Source organism: Zeugodacus cucurbitae, chromosome 2, assembly GCF_028554725.1.
Source record: "Zeugodacus cucurbitae isolate PBARC_wt_2022May chromosome 2, idZeuCucr1.2, whole genome shotgun sequence".
Classification (NCBI taxonomy): domain Eukaryota; kingdom Metazoa; phylum Arthropoda; class Insecta; order Diptera; family Tephritidae; genus Zeugodacus; species Zeugodacus cucurbitae.
Window position 1 is genome coordinate 15,910,180 of NC_071667.1, and position 19,401 is coordinate 15,929,580.

Sequence of the window (19,401 nt, forward strand, 5' to 3'; positions counted from 1 at the left end):
CCTTTTGGCAGTTTGGCGCCAATTGGTAATACCAAGTGAAGACAGGTCCTTCTCCACCTGGTCCTTCCATCGGAGTGGAGGTCTCCCTCTTATACCAGCGGGTACTGCATCGAAAATTTTCAGAGCTGGGGCACTTTCATCCATTCGAACAACATGACCCAGCCAGCGTAGCCTCTGTTTTTTTATTCGCTGGACTATGTCTATGTCGTCGAACAACACATACAGTTCATCATATCATCTTCTGGGGTATTCGCCGTTGCCAATGTTTAAGGGACCATAAATTATAACAGCTGGACAAAATTATAACAGCTGAAGAGATGTGACTGAGACTTGACCCAACTATTAACACTTAAAGCGTGACAAATTATATTTAAAGTCTTATTGCCTTTTCGCAAGGGGCTAATTGATCAATTAACCGGCCTCTGCTCGATTAAAACGCTGATTTAGATCGATTTATTATACAAAATAAAAATCTAATTTTTTATATTAATTTTTAATTGGATTTTAATCGACATGAAAATGAAATGCAACTCTGCGGCAAAGATAGTATTTGTATTATATTATAGGTTCCTTGTCTGCGAGTTGTTGTACACGATACACGACGGTAGATGACGATGCTGGAAATAAATAATAAAAAAGCAATCAGCTGATGAAACTTACCAACTTGTTATGAGAAACAAAGACAAAAATATATAACAGGTAGCCTATTATCGAGTAGCCGGCAGTGTGAAGGGCAAAAACTGTTTTCTCAATTAAAATTTTAATTGATCAATTAATTTGGCTGTGTGAAAAGGCTATTATTTAAACAAACATCAAACAGGCATGTTAAGCGCAAATATTTAACAAAGAAATCCAAAATTAGTTACAATACATGCTTTAGGAATTGAAGAGAAGGAAACATTCGATTACCACTCTCAAGATGGAATGAATGGATGTCAGCTTTTTACGAAAATTTCAATTGTAAAAACTTCAGATGGCTACATAATCAAATTGGGTCCAAACATTGCCGATATCACTGTATATTTTCGAAAGAAAAACAACAAATATTGAAATTCATATCACGGTTTGTAAAGTAAACCGTACAGAGACAATCTCAAGTCATTATCAATTTTCATTTGTCTATCAGCTGTGGGTATTAATTTCATCCAAACACAAAACCTGTAGGAATGCACTGAACCTACATACATACATATTAATGATAATAATTAAATACTCACATAGATAGCAAAGAAACACCAAGTACAACATTATCAGCTCTTCGCAAACGATAAGAAACACATAAGCAAACATATGAACTATTAACTCCAAATACAAATAGATTTACACAAACAATATTGACTGCTGCATAGCCCAAATAAATCGGTGATAACATATAGCCTTCGATAGCTCAGTTGGTAGAGCGGTGGACTGTAGAAAGATAAACGCTAAGTAGAAATCCATAGGTCGCTGGTTCAAATCCGGCTCGAAGGATTCCATCCATTTCTTTTGGAAAATCAAAATTATTATATTTTTATAGATAATTCAAAAATAACGGTAAATTCTAATATTTAATATATAATTATTGTAGAAAATATGTACTAAAACTTCAGATTTAGTTAAATGTCTGCTGAAACCTTTCTCTTAACTTAAATTGATCATTAAGACATACCAATTTTTGATTCCGATCGTATAGGAACAAATACCAAGTTTAAGCCCAACTAGTGAATTGGACCCATTGTTACAGCTTCGAGCTATATATGTATAAGATTATCTAAAATTGAAAGTATTTTTTTCGAAATTTGTGTGATATGGATTTGAAATTGAAAACCTAATGAATTTTTAAACTCAAAATAGTACTGGAAGGGTGGCCAAGTTTTTTGTAGATTTTCTATCAGAAACGTTGAAGTGTTGATATAAAAATAAATTTTAAATTATTATACAGTTGAAGTTCCCTAACTCGAATCATTATAATCAACAAAAAAATTCGAGTTAGAGAGATTTCAAATTATGGAAGGTAATTTATGTATTTGAAATTTAACTTCTATTGCCAATTCAAGAGTTTGATTTATGAAGAACTATTTATTATACTCTCGCAACAAAAGTTGCTAAAGAGAGTATTATAGTTTTGTTCACATAACGGTTGTTTGTAACACCCAAAACTAAACGAGTTAGATATAGGGTTATATATACCAAAGTGATCAGGATGAAGAGTGGAGTTCAAATCCGAATGTCTATCTGTTCGTCCGTCCGTCCGTCTGTGCAAGCTGTAACTTGAGTAAAAATTAAGATATCTTGATGAAACTTGGCACACTTATTTCTTGGCACCATAGGAAGGTTGCTTTCGAAAATGAGAAAAATCGGACCACTGCCACGCCCACAAAATGGCGAAAACCGAAAACACATAAAGTGCCATAACTAAGCCATAAATAAAGCTAGGGAAATAAAATTTGGTATGAAGGATGGCACTATGAGGGAAGTGGGCGTGGCCCCGCCCCCAAATAGGATTTTTGTATATATCTCGCAAACCAATGAAGATATATAAACCAAACTTTCTGCAGTCTATTTTTTTAGCCATTTCCTTATACAGTCCAAAAATTACAGAAATGGGATAATATCCACGCCACCATTCCATACAAAGGTTAGGTTGAAAATAACTAAAAGTGGGTTAACTCACTAACGAGAAACGTCAGAAACCCTAAATTTCACATAAGAAATGGCAGATGGAAGCTACACTCAGATTTTTTTACAAAATGGAAAATGGGCGTGGCGTCGCCCACTTATGGGTCAAAAACCATATCTCAGGAACTACTCGACCGATTTCAATAAAACTTGGTTTATAATAGTTTCCTTACATCCCAATTATATGTTGTGAAAATAGGCCAAATCGCTTCACAACCGCGCCTACTTCTTATATACCAGAACTTTGAAGACTATCTGAATCGCTTACTTTACAATATACAAAGTAAGCACTAGTGAAGATATCGGTGCAGAGCTTTGCAAAAATACTATGTTTGTAGTGTTACAGCCCCATTCTAAAAATCGCCGAAATCGGACCATAGGTTTTTAAGACCCCATATATCGAACTATAGGACCTCGGTGCTTCTAACCTAATATTATGGTTTCCAACTTTCAATGGACTTTATGCACTATATATGACGAATATGTGGGTCAAATTTTGTATTATTAATATAAATAAAGTTAAATAAATAAATTGCGAGAGTATAAAATGTTCGGTTAAACCGAACTTAGCCCGTCCTTACTTGTTTCTTTTAAGTTTGTTGAAAATTTTAAGCCAACAACAATATGGGTATCAAGAGTGTTGGAAAAGCGCAGATGATATTATAGTTTGTGTATAAAATTCTTCATAAAATTTTTCAAAAACTTGTTTTTTTCCTATATACATTTTCTTACCCTTTCTCTTTGAGTACATAATGACGCAATAAACTACAATAAATTATTAGATTCATACATATATGTAGACAAAAATATACGTACATATACTTATATATACAAATATGAGCTTCCACGCACATAGCCTTGAACATGAACTGCTTGAATGGAAAAGATAATCGTTCAAAGCAGCTGATGTGACGACATTCACTCTCAACGCATAAAACTAGTTTCTGACATAACTCCAAAACTTACTAATAAAAACAATAATGGATGTATAGTTAATGACAGGCTTCGCGTATGATTACTAGTTAAAAATTTGTTATATATATGAGCATAGATAAACAAATGTTAATAGTTAGTATGTCACATAAGTAAAAACGATTGTGTTATGCTATGTTTTAATTGAAATAGAAAACCAAAAATTTGTACTGCTTATTTACATACATAAATAAATTGTGTGCAAATTTACAGTAATTGGCGAGTAATTAACAACAATTCAATATTCTGTTTACAAGTTTTTCAATAAATGTTCCGCATTAGCAGTTATTCGTAATTTAGAAGTTATTCGTAAAGTTAGCGCAAGCCACAAAAAAAAATACTAATAAAAAGTTCTAAAATGTAAATTATAAAATAATAATTAATAGCACGCTCAAATAAAACGAATGTCTAAAATTGTGAAATTTACACTCAGTTGGCTACGATGATTATCTTGTTATTATTATATTAAATCATATTTAACAAATTCGCTTTTTATTTTATGACGAAAAAAATACACAAAACAAATACTTCGAAATATATACACAAATTATGTAATTAACTAATGTTATATGTATTTAGAAATTACCGCAAAAGCGATATACTTATCGTCAGTATTTTTTCTTATTTATTTAGGGTTTTCGTGTAAATAATTTAAATTATAATTATAATTTATTTTTTAAATCCAAATGTATCCATTATAGAATTAGTTAAAATTTTCGTTTAAATAATCATCACATAATTTATTAATTTAAGTGACTGGCTTCAGAAGAAATGCGTTAAGCAATAATTTTATAAATTGTATTAAATATTACAAAAGTTATACAAATATGATTTTATATAATTATTACGTTTTCACAATATGACATTGCTGTTTTACATTCTTGAATTTGAATAAACAAACATACAGCTTAACCCGAATTAACCCACGATTGTCATATAGTAACGCAATATGTACCGCTATATTTTCATGAATAACTTGTAAGCTACACTACAAAACTACAAACTATAAGCCGTTATCTTATAGCTTTTCAGAATTTTTTAATTTAAATCATTGTGAGTTCAATTCGTGAAATTATACGCTTTTAAAATAAGCTGACATAATCAAAGGTCAAAAAATCTCATTTTTCTATGTAATGCTTATTTTTCAACCGATTTTAAAATTAATAACACCAATCGATAGAAAATTAAACAAACTATAAAATGTGAATTAAATTAACCTTGGGCATTAAAATATATATACATATAAACGAAAATATTCATATCTATATGTGTTTAAAAACAGTGTACAAATACTTCGTAAGCGATTCCCAATTGCAACGAAAAATACAAAAATAAGATAAAACGCGAACAAAAAACCAGTACCCTAGGCGACCCACGGTTACCATATGGTAACGCTAGTTTTTCACATATTTTGGAAAAGTTACATAATGAATCGTAAAACGGACTTCATTTGCATGCTCAGGAGGTCAAAATGCATCAGTCTACTTAACTTCACCAAAATCTGAAACGAAAAAAGTTCTGGGCAGTAACGGGTTAAGTTCCCTAACTCGAATCACCATACTCTCTCGTTAGAGAGACTTCCGAGTTACGAAAGGTAATTTGTATGCAATTTGTTTTTTTTTGCTAATTCAAGAGTTCGAGAACTTCGCGTTATAGGTATAAGATCGTGTTATGGAAGTTCAAGTGTTTTTGAAAAATTAAAATATTATTTTAATAAGTAATTTATTCTAAGTGAAAGTATCAACACTTTTTGTTGCATGTTTCGATCGATTTTAGCTATATTCGCAAATTCCTGAACCGATCTGGAATTATGATATACAGAATAGTGGTGGGCCTAGGAGAACCAGGTACTTCCAATAAAATAATTAAAATAATGGAATTACAACTTTCTGAATTTCCTCTCAAATTTACCTAAAAAGAGTTAGTTCAAATTGTTTACATTTCGAAGGAAGACCTAGTGTCTAAAATTGAAATACGTCTAATAGTCTTTTCACACAGGACCTAATTGATCAATTAACCGGCCTCTGCTCGATTAAAAAGCTGATTAAGATCGATTTACCATACAAGATAAAAAACTACATTAATTTTTAATTGAATTGGACTGGAAAATGAAATGCAACTCTGCGACAAAGACCGTATTTGTGATTATAATATATACACATACGTTCTTTATCTGCGATTTGTTGTTCATACTACGCGACGGTAGATGTCGCTGCAAAAATAGCTATCAGCTGATTACACTTACCAACTTCTTATGAAATGCAAAATGCAAAAATGTGTAGCAACTGATCGGTTATCGAGTAACCAGCAGTGAGAATGGCAAAAACTGGTTTCTCAATCAAAATTTTAATTGATCAATTAATTTGTCTGTGTGAAAAAGCTATAAGTCAATTAGTGGCAATTATTCACACTGAGTAAAATAACCTAAGTCAAGACATTCGCGAATTCAATCGTCTACTAACAGTTATTAAAATAATTATTTTTTATTACTTACAGTCGCTTAGTTGTACACTAGAGTTAAAACTGTGAACCCCACCTAAGTAAAAATGCGCTTTCAAAGCTTTTGTACACGATCCACAAGAAGTTGCCACCTGAAAAAAACATAATAAAAATATTCCCTCAATGACACCAACCGGCTTGATTCGAACGAAACACAATAAACAACAATGTATGTACACAAGTTAGCGAGAAATGAGTGAGAGAGAGAGCGAAAGGGGAGAGCACAACTGCAAGCGCCACGGCACTCAGCTGTTGGAGCCTACTGCTCACCTGTGATTTACGCTCTTTCACTGCAAGAAGTGCATGATCGCTATGCCATTGTATGTGGTGGGCGCTTTCATGTAACTTTGTGGAGAACTCACGGCCTTCATTCGCTATTACAGCAAACACTTTGCTTCAGTCACAATCCAGCAGTACATAGCACTAGCTGGCTGCGCGCATTCCGTTAAGCGAAAGTGTTTTTAGTGACAATAATTATTTGAAGTGGTGTTTTGTGCTTTCCTTTTTAGCTGCTAATCGTAGCGAAGAAGTTGCATTTTTGCTTTGCTCTGGATTTCTACTTCATTTCAATGCTTTTGATGATCAAATTTTTTCAATAAGAAAACGAAAACAAAAACGTGTACGAAACGCTCAGCTAACATTGCGAATATAAATACATAACTACAACAACAACTTCATATATGTAGTACAACCAGTTTGTTAGTTGATTTCCATTTGATTGTGCAGCGCTGGCACACTTACCAACTTTTTGGTCAAAGCCGCTGGCTTTTAGACGTTTTTGGTAACTTCGTTAGATTTTGTAATCAAGTGATTCAGCTATTTGTGTTTGCCAGTATTGTTGTTGTTTACACATAAAGCGTACGTACATATATAATTTGTGTGTGGAGCGAGTGCGATATCGGTATACGATTATATATATACACATTTCTCTAAATATAAGCTTATAATATATATGTATGTATAGCTTGTTGATAAACTTTATCAAAAATTCATTAAATAATAGTAGTAATAAAAGCGTAATTACACATAAAACACACAAAATAACGTATAATAAATTCAGAAAGTGTTAAAGTGCAACGGTAATTTAAAACCATCTAAGCTGTGTAGAATTAAATAAATTCATAAAACAAACGATTTTGAAAAGTTTCTCTCCAAAAGTTTAAGAGCTTAATAGACGCACACAAAATGAGTTCACTCTCATTTATGGATATGTTAAAGCTGACCTTTAAGTGAGTTCAATGGAAATTACAAATACAAATATGCTTATATAAAAAAATATTTACATATAATTATGTATATATAACTTTCAAACATTTAAACATGCAAACGAAATCCGCCAAACATACTACCGTTATGCAAATTTTGTTGAATCGAAATGTGCATATATATGTAAATACTAGTATGTATGTGCGCACATCCGCTCGCAGCTCGAAAAATTTGCACAATGACCGCAAGCGACCGCGCTGACACCGAGCAGTGGCTGCTGCTGCTGTTGGCAGGTGGCAAATTACATTGTTGTGATTTTATAATAATTCGCCAGCATGCCGTGCCGTTTCTAAATAATTAAACTTTTTTGTAGTTACTGATTATTTTAGTGAGATGAATCTTTCTATAAAAGTTCAAACAGTTACTTATTTCGCGTGCACACTTACGTATATTTATGTTTATAGGTACATTAAAAGCTCTTTATTCGCGTGGTATATGTTCAATAAATATGCCGCGAATACAGAAACCGTGAATACTGGATAGTAATTTATATGGGATTATAGGGAATGTGTTCCTAGGTGACATAAAAAAACAAATAGGTATATAAAAAATGATTTCATTGAAGTTTTTGAACATTTTAACTAATTATATATATTATAGGCTTAGGCAATGGATTGAAGAATTTTGTAATTTTTTCTTGCTTAGCAGTTTTCAAAAGCTCCTTCAATTCAGACTGATACACAGCAGTCGCATTAGCAATTTGTCTCTTAAAAATTAGACTTCGTTCCATAGACGGATCAATGTTCATAAAGAAATGGCAGAGCTCATTCGCCATTCTTAAACCTTCACTAAGATTTTTTAAATTGAATGTCACGTTTCCAGTGCTTGTTGAAGCCTCTTCTTCAATAGGTTGTGTTCAGTTCCATGCGAGCCCCTTCTATATGGATATATTACCGAAAGTTCAAAAATATTGCGAAAATAGTGGAATATTTAACATTTTCTTGTAATAAGATATATTTTGCTTTTTTATTAGTCCATTCGACAAGAATATTGGGTTGGATACCTATTGGAATAATTTTATTATTATGTAACGGGTGATTTTTTTGAGGTTAGGATTTTCATGCATTAGTATTTGACAGATCACGTGGGATTTCAGACATGGTGTCAAAGAGAAAGATGCTCAGTATGCTTTGACATTTCATCATGAATAGACTTACTAACGAGCAACGCTTGCAAATCATTGAATTTTATTACCAAAATCAGTGTTCGGTTCGAAATGTGTTTCGCGCTTTACGTCCGATTTATGGTCTACATAATCGACCAAGTGAGCAAATGCGATTGTGACCAAGTTTCGCACTCAGTTTACTTTATTGGACATTAAACCAACCACACGAATGCGTACAGTGCGTACAGAAGAGAATATTGCGTCTGTTTCTGAGAGTGTGGCTGAAGACCGTGAAATGTCGATTCGTCGCCGTTCGCAGCAATTGGGTTTGTGTTATTCGACCACATGGAAGATTTTACGCAAAGATCTTGGTGTAAAACCGTATAAAATACAGCTCGTGCAAGAACTGAAGCCGAACGATCTGCCACAACGTCGAATTTTCAGTGAATGGGCCCTAGAAAAGTTGGCAGAAAATCCGCTTTTTTATCGACAAATTTTGTTCAGCGATGAGGCTCATTTCTGGTTGAATGGCTACGTAAATAAGCAAAATTGCCGCATTTGGGGTGAAGAGCAACCAGAAGCCGTTCAAGAACTGCCCATGCATCCCGAAAAATGCACTGTTTGGTGTGGTTTGTACGCTGGTGGAATCATTGGACCGTATTTTTTCAAAGATGCTGTTGGACGCAACGTTACGGTGAATGGCGATCGCTATCGTTCGATGCTAACAAACTTTTTGTTGCCAAAAATGGAAGAACTGAACTTGGTTGACATGTGGTTTCAACAAGATGGCGCTACATGCCACACAGCTCGCGATTCTATGGCCATTTTGAGGGAAAACTTCGGAGAACAATTCATCTCAAGAAATGGACCCGTAAGTTGGCCACCAAGATCATGCGATTTAACGCCTTTAGACTATTTTTTGTGGGGCTACGTCAAGTCTAAAGTCTACAGAAATAAGCCAGCAACTATTCCAGCTTTGGAAGACAACATTTCCGAAGAAATTCGGGCTATTCCGGCCGAAATGCTCGAAAAAGTTGCCCAAAATTGGACTTTCCGAATGGACCACCTAAGACGCAGCCGCGGTCAACATTTAAATGAAATTATCTTCAAAAAGTAAATGTCATGAACCAATCTAACGTTTCAAATAAAGAACCGAACCAATTTTTTTTTTAAAAAGTTATCAAGCTCTTAAAAAATCACCCTTTATGTGCTTATTAGATCCGCGAATAAAAAAATTTTTAGTCGCGAATATAGAAATTGGGTCTCATTTTTTTAATCCGCGAATAGTGAAAACACGAATAAAGGAAGCGCGAATAAGGAGCTTTTACTGTATTTATAGTTCCTACAAGGGTGCGCATTAACTTGGACAATACTGTTGATCTCCTTTTTACACGGTTTTTTTTTGCACGTTTTTTTTACACGGTTTTACACTTCCCAGATACCATTTTTACACGGTTGTACTCTTTTTACACGGATTTTTTATTTTAATTGTATACTGTTTTGCAATAAAATCAAAATTTCATACGTCAGTACGTCACAAATCTGTTGCTGTTAATATAATTTAATAAATTCTAAATTAGGTTTAAACCAAATAATACAAATCTCAGATTCGAAAGCCAGTGAAAAGGTTGCAACAATTTCAATACGTAAACAAATAAATGAAGCTGTATGAAGAAGCAAGAAAAAAGAAGACACAGCGATTAATGACGGAACTTTGATATGTATTATTTTTTACCATCCCCAAAAAGGAGATCAACTGTACTGACATACATCATCACTACAAGCTTTTATTGTGCTTTGTTCGATCTTTAAACACAATTAAAATTTTATGAAAGTCTAATCAGAAACTGTTAAGCCGTAACAAAGTCCATAAATATTAAATCAAATTAATATATGAATGTTCTTTGATAATAATATCAGCTTTTGAGAAAAAAAATTATGTAGATTTACTTTTACCGGTACTTAATTCTCCTAACATTGCATTGTTTTTATCGATAGCTAGAATAGAAAGACTCCGAAATACTAAATGGTCTCAAAGCTTTTAAGCTCCGCTCTGCTCTCTATGGAGGATGACATTTTCTCTGTCGACTTTATTTAAAAACAGCACTGACCTAAAGTGTTGGTTAATTCTATTTTTCTAGTGTCAATTTATCGTATTTTCTAAATCTGTTAAATCATGTGTACTTCAAGCTTTCTTTCCCATATTCTTCAATTTTAAATATTCATACGTATTAAAGTTAATCAGGGTAATCTTACGTTACCCTGCTCTATCTCTAAATTTTTATAACCTTATTGCACAGTCAAATTAATTGATCAATTACATTTTTAATTGAGAAACCAGCCTTTGTTCTTCACACTGTCGGCTACTCGATGATCGATCAGCTTTTATACATTTCTATTTTTGATTTTTATAAGAAGTTGGCAAGTTTCAACAAGAGCTATTTTCTCAATAACCACATCCATTATTCCAGCAGCGTCATCTAATATTAATAGTATTTTATAAAAAAACAAATACATTCTTTGTCGCAGAGTTGCATTTCATTTTCAAGTCGATTAAAAATTAATGTAGAAAATTCAGCTTTTTATTTTGTATGGTAAATCGTTCAAAATCAATCGCTTTAATCGAGCAAAGGCCTTTTAATTGATGAATTAGCTCCTGTGCGAAAAAGTTATTATTTAACCATATCTAAACTCTTTCATTGTTTTTATCTACACTTTCTGATCCATCTCAATTTGATTTTGATGACCTTAATGCTCCGCATTGATTGTTCAAATATGTACTCAACATCATTTAGAAAACCATTAATTAATGACAGTAATATTTAGTACACTGTGGTAATAGAACTTATAGATAATAATAACAAAATATACTATTAATTAGGCCACAAGATTCGTTCGAAGCGAACTACATCAGTTGATCTCTATAAAATCATTTTCAAATACACAACTTAATACTAAACATCCACTAACTGATTATTGCCAATTGTTGCCAACCAAGTTGCTTAAAAGTTAACTAGCTTTGTCATGCTACCCTCATTCCAATATATAAGCATGAATATGCACGTATTAACAAATTTATGATAACCGATAAGATTAAACGCTGATGGTGAATTGATATCGGAGTTGTCTAATGGGCTTTCAATTTTCCACAATTTTAATTTACAAAATGGATAATTTTATGGGTTCATTAGCGCGTATCTTTTGGTTTATCTAAGGAAGTAAGATTCCAAATATCTTTCAAATCCTACTTCCTCTTTACTTAAATGTGTTATAAATTTTCATTATAAAATATGTACATATGTATATATTTTGATATGACAAATTTGAATGAAAAATGACAAAATCTGTCAATTTCAAATGTGGTAACATTTCACAGCAACTTGATTAACAAAGCAAAACTCTGATTTGCTTTATCAGGTTGCCAATTAGACATGAAAAGAGTTGCTATAAATGATTACTGAAATAAACAAATGACCATTTCCATTGTTTGGGCTTCAACTGTAGCTGAATTTGACATAATGAATGCAAACTTTACATATCCGAAACTCTATTGGACGTACATATGTATGTAATTGTCTAGTATACACATTTTCCATGAGTTTAGAATTTTTTTGGAAACGAGACCAAGGCTTCCTTCGTATATTCTGAGTACACATAAACTCAAAAGTCAGCCTGTTATATATTATTAATTTGTAGCTTTTATTCAGTTTTGTGAAACTCACGTTTCTTGACATACAAAGACACACCTCAATACAAATAAGCACGCGAAGTGAAATGTATTTGATGCTCCAGAGCGCAGTTATTTTCTAGTGCGGTATTTGTACATACTTATAGTTCAAAGTTTTTACGAACCTACATTTACTATAATTGTTGTATTGTTGTGCTACTGGGCATCACTTACTGGACGCAAATAACTTACAGTTAAACAAACATAGATATTAAATTTATTATAATTAAATTTATGAAGCATTTTATATTCCCGTCGCGCTGCAATTGTGCAATGATAAATGCATTCAATTGTAGCCATTTTATGGAAATAATAAAGTAGTACACTGTACTTGCATGAGTCATGAGAAATTTGTATATTTAAAATCCGACTCCATATATACATATATATATATATTGATTATTGTTTTTTATATACCAGAGTTGGTTTGGCAAATGCATATCTTAATTGAATCATTACGTGTCTGTACAATGCAGTTGTAACCTATTTTATATTTACAGCCATAAAATCATACTTTAAAAGGCTTGTTCGATTCACCACAATTACTGCTTGCTAAATATGAGCGATTGAGTATATTGTCACAATTTACAGGAGATAACAAAGGCAAAGCTTTCCAGTTTAATTCAAAATATATGCGCTTCAAATAAACTGGTATAATCACTTACTATTCTATCTACATTTAATTATACCAGTAGGTATATGTGGCTTACTTCATAATTGGTTGAGTCAAAGACAATGATTTAGCTTTATTCCTTTCTGTAGTTTTTTTTATATCTCGACCACTTGCATTCAAGTCAAACCTTTGAATGCTTTTTGTCAAACCAAATGATTTCCGATGCCTTTATATTTTTTTTTACCATTTGCCATTTATAATTTGCATTTACAGGTGCGACGTAGGCAATTCATAACTTATTGCTGTTTGATTAATCATTCATAGAACTAAAAAAATTATTCACTAAATATTCGTTTATAAAGATTATAATTATTGGTAATTAAAGTCACTTAAATGTAATTGTTTACTGCAAACACCGATTGTGTAAATTAAACCTTATGAATGGAATATGCGATATTACCAATTTGCATATTACTTGCTCAATAAATTTTTTGTTAAGTTGAGCGAGTTGAGAACTACGTCAATATGTTTCATACTTTTTTACTCTCGCAACAAAGTTGTCGGTCCGTCCGTTCGTCTGTGCACCCACCCTGTAACTTGAGTAAAAATTAAGATATCTTGATGAAACTTAGCACACTTGTTTCTTGGCACCAGGAAGGCTGCTTTCGAAGATGGGCGTAATCGGACCACTGACACGCCCACAAAATGGCGAAAACCGGAACATATAAAGTGCCATAACTAAGAAATAAATAAAGCTATAGAAATAAAATTTGTACAAAGGATCGCACTATAAATAGGCATATTTGAATGGAATTTTTTTGGAGAAGTGTACGTGGCCCCGCCCCTACTAAGTTTTTTGTACATATATAGTAAATTACAAACGCTATATCAAATAAACTTTCTAAAATCGTTTCTTTTAGGTACTACCACATACAGGTACTACCTCCCATACAAAGGTTATGTTGAAAACTACTAAAAATGCTTTAATTCAGTAAGGAAAATCACCAAAAACCTTTAATTTCATTAAAAAGATGGTACAGAAGAGCTGTCTATTTGTCAGAAAGAAACGTTGTTACAAAGTAATTCTGTTCGTTATCAAATGGCAAACCAAATGGAGTTTAAACCAAGCCTTGTCAAATTATTATGAATATGGTATGTACATAGATGACACGATTACCGAACTCTTCTCACAATCGATCAATTTTGAGATAGACCCGTTGTCATTATAGTCTATTCGACTGACATCATGATCATATTTCAAATATTGGATTCTGGAAATCATTTATCGCACATTCCCAATTCTAAATGCTAGACTAAGGGACTCTAAAATACCAACAAAGCTATCACTAACTAAATTTTTCAAATATCGTGTGAACCAACCAGCCCAAATGCAAAAGTCTATTTCGGAGGTTTATAGTTCTAACGTTATAGAAGAACGGGAAGAACTGTCACTGTCAAATCACCGCAACTCATTAAAGTAAATGTGGTGAGAGTAAATCTGGTAACTTAAGGAATGTAAGAATAAAAGGGAAACTGTTCAAAATTTAGTAAGTAGGTCAGATAAATACATATATATTTATGCAATAGAATTACCTACTTAATAAAATTGCATGCGATTACCTTCCATATACATACATATGCACATAACTAAACTGGACGCTATTGACGATGAAATTAATGCACATGAAGTTTGCAATGAAAATTGTAAAATGCGTCACGAAGGTGAATTACAAAAACTAAAACTACACTCGTTTAAAGGCAATAAGATAAAGTTCATGTGCGACGAGAGCAAGACGAATATTTTGATTCACACTCTAAAGCTTACAACATGCGCTCCATGACGCTTTTTAACTTTCCGTGCTTTTGTCTGATATTTACAAATTTGTCACGTTGATGGGCTGTCGCCGCTGTTTGCCACTATTGAAACTTGAATTTATTTTTTGTTCGTATCTTTTGTTTATTTTTTACATTGTTTGTTTTACTTTCAATTGTGTGCCGAAACCGCTAATCGTACTTACATATTCAAGTTTACACTTAAAGCCGCTGGCATGACAAGTTGTTGGCTGCCTGTGTATGCCGGCAAAGCATACGATCGGCAACATAAACAATAATCACAGTAAATATATAATATTTAACGAAAAACGCGTAAAAGTGAAAATTCGAAACGCTCACGGAGAGTATTTAGCGCTGCAATTTGATTAGTATTGCGCATGCGTGAAGATTTATTTTGTGCACTAGCCAGTTTTATAGCAGCAGCAACATACATACATACGATATATGATTTGCATTAAGTACGTTTTGCTTGGCATCGTTTACACAATAAAAAAATTTAATTTGCTTAAATTCGCTATAAATAATCCGGCAACGTTTGCCATTTGCATAATATTCGCTAAATAAAGTTTTTATTTTCATTTCAGGGCTCTCGAGTTTAAATATGAACAAAGCAAACACACTACTAATATCTATGAGGTGGCCAAGACCACCAAAGGCGAGGTGAAAGGCGTGAAACGGCTCACCATTTGGGGTGATTCTTATTTCAGCTTCGAGCGCATACCTTATGCGAAACCACCACTGGGTGAGCTGCGTTTTCGCGCTCCCGTACCGGCTGAACCTTGGCACGGCGTACTGGATGGCACTGGCCCCGCCGAGAAACCGCTACAGACAAATGTTATATTTCGTAAATATAAAGGATCGGAGGATTGCTTGTACTTGAATGTGTTTACAAAGAATGTAAGTATTAAGTGACTTTTAACACTTCACCACAAATCTGATATAAATCGACTCCATTTTATGTTTGCAAATAGTAATATAATACATACCATAATGAATCTGGAAGGTTATGACTCGAATCTCTTATCGGCCACTGAGTTATTAGTGGTGGATCTCTTATTAGTATCCTTTAAAATTTTTTATTATTAAAAATAAAACCCATCGAAGTTTTTTGAAGAAATTCGGCAGTGCATATAATGTATTTATTGACTTTACAATCTCTTCCTAGGTAGTTTTAGATTCTATATACCCTCAAAAATTATGCGTCAAGATAAAATATATCCATAGAACAACTCTGGTAAATCGGTCTGAATTCAGAAGAACTGCTTCGGTCAGTTTGATACTATAGTTGAATTTCCCTAACACGAATCACCATAATCTACAAAAAAAAACTTCGATTAAAGAGACATTCGAGTTATGGAAGTTAATTTGTGTGAAATTTCACGTCTATTGCCAATTTAATAGTTCGAGATATGGAGAACTTCGATATAGACTTTCAGTTCAACTGTATATCAGTATATCAGACGTTAGTGAAACTTTACAAGATTGGGGTTAATTTTTTTCAAATATTACCTAGGACTATATATAAGAATATGAGTATATTGCTTACTTCTACTATATAAAGCTCTGATCCACACAATAGATGGATAGAGTTTTTCGCCTTACTTTTGGGGCTACAGCCGCTTTTAAAATATTTCAAAAAATAATTTAACAAATATATTTATTTTAGTAATGTATCATTATTGTTTTTTTATAGATCAAACCAGAAAAACCTCAACCTGTTATGGTTTGGATTTATGGTGGTGGCTTTCAAATTGGTGAGGCCACACGCGACATGTACAGCCCAGACTTTTTCATGCACAAAGACATCGTGTTGGTGACAATTGCCTATCGACTGGGACCATTCGGTTTCCTATGTTTGGACGATCCCAATGTGAAAGTACCCGGAAATGCTGGGATCAAAGATCAAATATTGGCACTACGTTGGGTTAAAGAAAATATCGCAACATTCGGTGGTGATACAAACAACATTACTGTGTTTGGTGAAAGTGCTGGTGGTGCTTCTACACATATATGCCTGCTTAGCGAACAGTCCAAGGGGCTAGTAAACAAAGGTATCGTAATGTCTGGTAGCGCACTTTGCTCGTGGGCGAATGTGCAAAACAAACGTTGGGCCTATCGACTAGCTAAGGCGTTAGGCTATCATGGCGGGGATATAGATACGGATGTGTACGAATACCTATTAAATACGAAAGGACCTGATCTTGTGCGCGGTAATGGTATGGTGTTAACGAAAGAAGAGAAACACTATCGCACACTTTTTGCATTCGTACCAACTGTGGAACCATATTGGACGGAACAATGTGTGTTGAGTGAGCCACCGTATGAGCTAATGAAAAAGACTTGGAGCAATGAAATACCAATCATTATTGGTGGTACCAGTTTTGAGGGTTTAATATTTTATCCAGGTGCGTAAAGAATTCTTGTAGTTTATGACATTAAAGTAAATTTTTATTTTCCGCAGAAATAACCCGACGTCCCGCAACACTAGATGAAGTGAAAAACTGCAAAAATCTTGTGCCAATCGATGCCGGTTTTGAACGTGATTCGGCAACGGCAGAAGCTTGTGGCCTCCGAATCAAAAGCACATACTTCGGCAATGAGGAGTGTTCCCGCAAGACAATGATGAAATTTTTGGAGGTGAGTGTTATTATATAACCCCTGTTAAACTACCAATATTTATGCTACTCTCTATCTAACAGCTGAATTCGTATCGTGAGTTCTGGGTACCCATCTATCGTACGGTGCTCGCTCGGCAACGCCACAGCACCGCCCCGACATATGTGTATCGTTTCGATTATGACTCAAGGGATGGCAATGCCATACGTAATATACTCTGTGGTCGCAATGTGCAGGGCACTTGTCATGGTGATGATCTCTGCTATCTCTTTTATGCTTTATTTTCACATAAACCGCCGAAGGGTTCCAAAGAGTATGAAGTTACGCGCACAATGGTTGATATATGGACGAGTTTCGCAGCGAATAGCGATCCAAATTGTGATATGCTGGATGATCTGATATTCGAGCCGGTCACACGTGATGTGGGCGACGTTAAGTGTCTAAATATTAGTGAGAAATTAGAATTTATTGAATTGCCTGGCATGGACCAGATCAAAGTGTGGAGCGAATTTTATGCGCCGGGAAAACTGTGAACGAACTGCAGTGCAGAGAGATTTCACGTCTGTGTGGCCGATGGTCTACCTCAATGTTATTAATTTTTTAGGAAGCATGCTCTCCCACTCTCTTGTTAAGTGTACGTTTTATGTCATATATTACCAGGGTTGGATATTTAAATAGCAACGATTCTAATGTCAATCAGTTATCACTTGTAAATATATTTATATACATTTGAAATATCTATGTAACTGTAAAGTTTAGTATTAAATGCAGTGATACAGTCTATATTATTAATGGTGTGGCATGTTAAGGTTATTCCTTTTATATAGTGATATACTTTTAGTTATTGTATGTGTTATTCGAACAATAAATATATGCTGAGATATATTAGTAAATGATAATGTGGCAAGTACGGAAGAGGTAAGTTCGGGTGTAACCGAACATTTCATACTCTCGCAATTTACATAGTTCAAAGGAGTGGAAATAGTTAAGGTATTGTTGAAACTTGATTAAAATAGGGGTATGGGGTCTAAGCCGATTTCTAGGTGACTAGGTGAATGTCTAGCTTGAGTTTTTGTGGATTTTGGCTCCATTGTCTGCATTTACTCTATTTCTCATAATTATACCTAAATTGGCTAAAAAGTCAGTCAATATAACAAACATCGTTAAACTAGTCAACATACATGTATACATTTGAGTAGTCGTATTTACGGTTAGAAGGATGACATTCAATATTAATTTAAGTAATTAGTTTCCTCTCCTGTCATCAAACAAACAGTCAGCGCACTCGCGTCTTGGCTCCCACGTCACTGTTGACAGTCATACCTCTGAAGTAGTAGATAGTTTCGTCTACTTGGGAACCAGCGTTAAGAACACCAACAATGTCAGCCTTTAAATTCAACGCAGAATCACTCTTGCCAACAGGCGCTACTTTGGATTGAGTAGGCAATTGAAAAGTAAAGTCCTCTCTCGACGAACCAAAATTAAACTCTACAAGTCCCTTATCATTCCCGTCCTGCTTTATGGTGCAGAACCGCGAACGATGTGAACATCAGTTGAGACGGCACTAGGCGTTTTCGAGAGAAAGGTTTTGCGGAAGATTTATATATATATATATTTGGCGTAGGAACCGCTTTAAGCGATTATAGCCGAATCCACCAGAGCGCGCCACTCATTCCTCCTTTTTGCTTTTTGGCGCCAACTGGAAACCTCCAGCGGGTACTGCATCGAATACTTTCAGAGCTGGAGTGTTTTCTTCCATCTGTACAACATGACCTAGCCAGCGTAGCCGCTGTCTTTTTATTCGCTGAACTGTCGTCGAATAAATCGTACAGCTAATCGTTCCATCATCTGCGGTATTCGCCGTTGCCAATGTTTAGAGGACCATAAATCTTGCGCAAAACCTTTCTCTCGAAAACCCCAAGAGTCGTCTCATCGGATGTTGTCATCGTCCACGCTTCAGCGCCATACATCAGGACGGGAATAATGAGAGAGCGACTTACGGAAGATTTATGGTCCCTTTAACATTGGTAAGGGCGAATACCGCAGACGATGGAACGATGAACAGTACGATTTATACTACGACGTTGACACCGAATAAAAAGACACTGGCTA

The 19,401-nt window shown here is 34.2% G+C and overlaps 1 protein-coding gene and 1 non-coding gene across 7 annotated transcripts; both read left to right on the forward strand.

Moving 5' to 3' along the window:
* Positions 1-1,376: 1,376 nt before the first annotated feature.
* Trnay-gua (transfer RNA tyrosine (anticodon GUA)) lies at positions 1,377-1,470 on the forward strand. The gene is made up of 2 exons: positions 1,377-1,413; positions 1,435-1,470. It is a non-coding gene; the product is annotated as a tRNA-Tyr (tRNA).
* A 5,047-nt stretch (positions 1,471-6,517) lies between these two features.
* Positions 6,518-18,172, forward strand: LOC105219293 (esterase B1). Of its 6 annotated transcripts, none has more exons than XM_029044936.2 (6): positions 6,518-7,030; positions 7,133-7,358; positions 15,258-15,570; positions 16,367-17,078; positions 17,135-17,310; positions 17,373-18,172. In XM_029044936.2, the coding sequence occupies exons 2-6, from the start codon at positions 7,315-7,317 to the stop codon at positions 17,820-17,822; spliced, it is 1,695 nt and encodes a 564-aa protein (XP_028900769.1). In that variant the 5' UTR covers positions 6,518-7,030; positions 7,133-7,314; the 3' UTR covers positions 17,823-18,172. The 6 variants fall into 6 exon arrangements, with proteins under 6 accessions (XP_028900769.1, XP_054091924.1, XP_054091925.1 ...); XM_054235949.1 differs by having other exon boundaries at positions 6,518-6,987; positions 7,094-7,358; XM_054235950.1 differs by having other exon boundaries at positions 6,518-6,987.
* Positions 18,173-19,401: the final 1,229 nt, after the last annotated feature.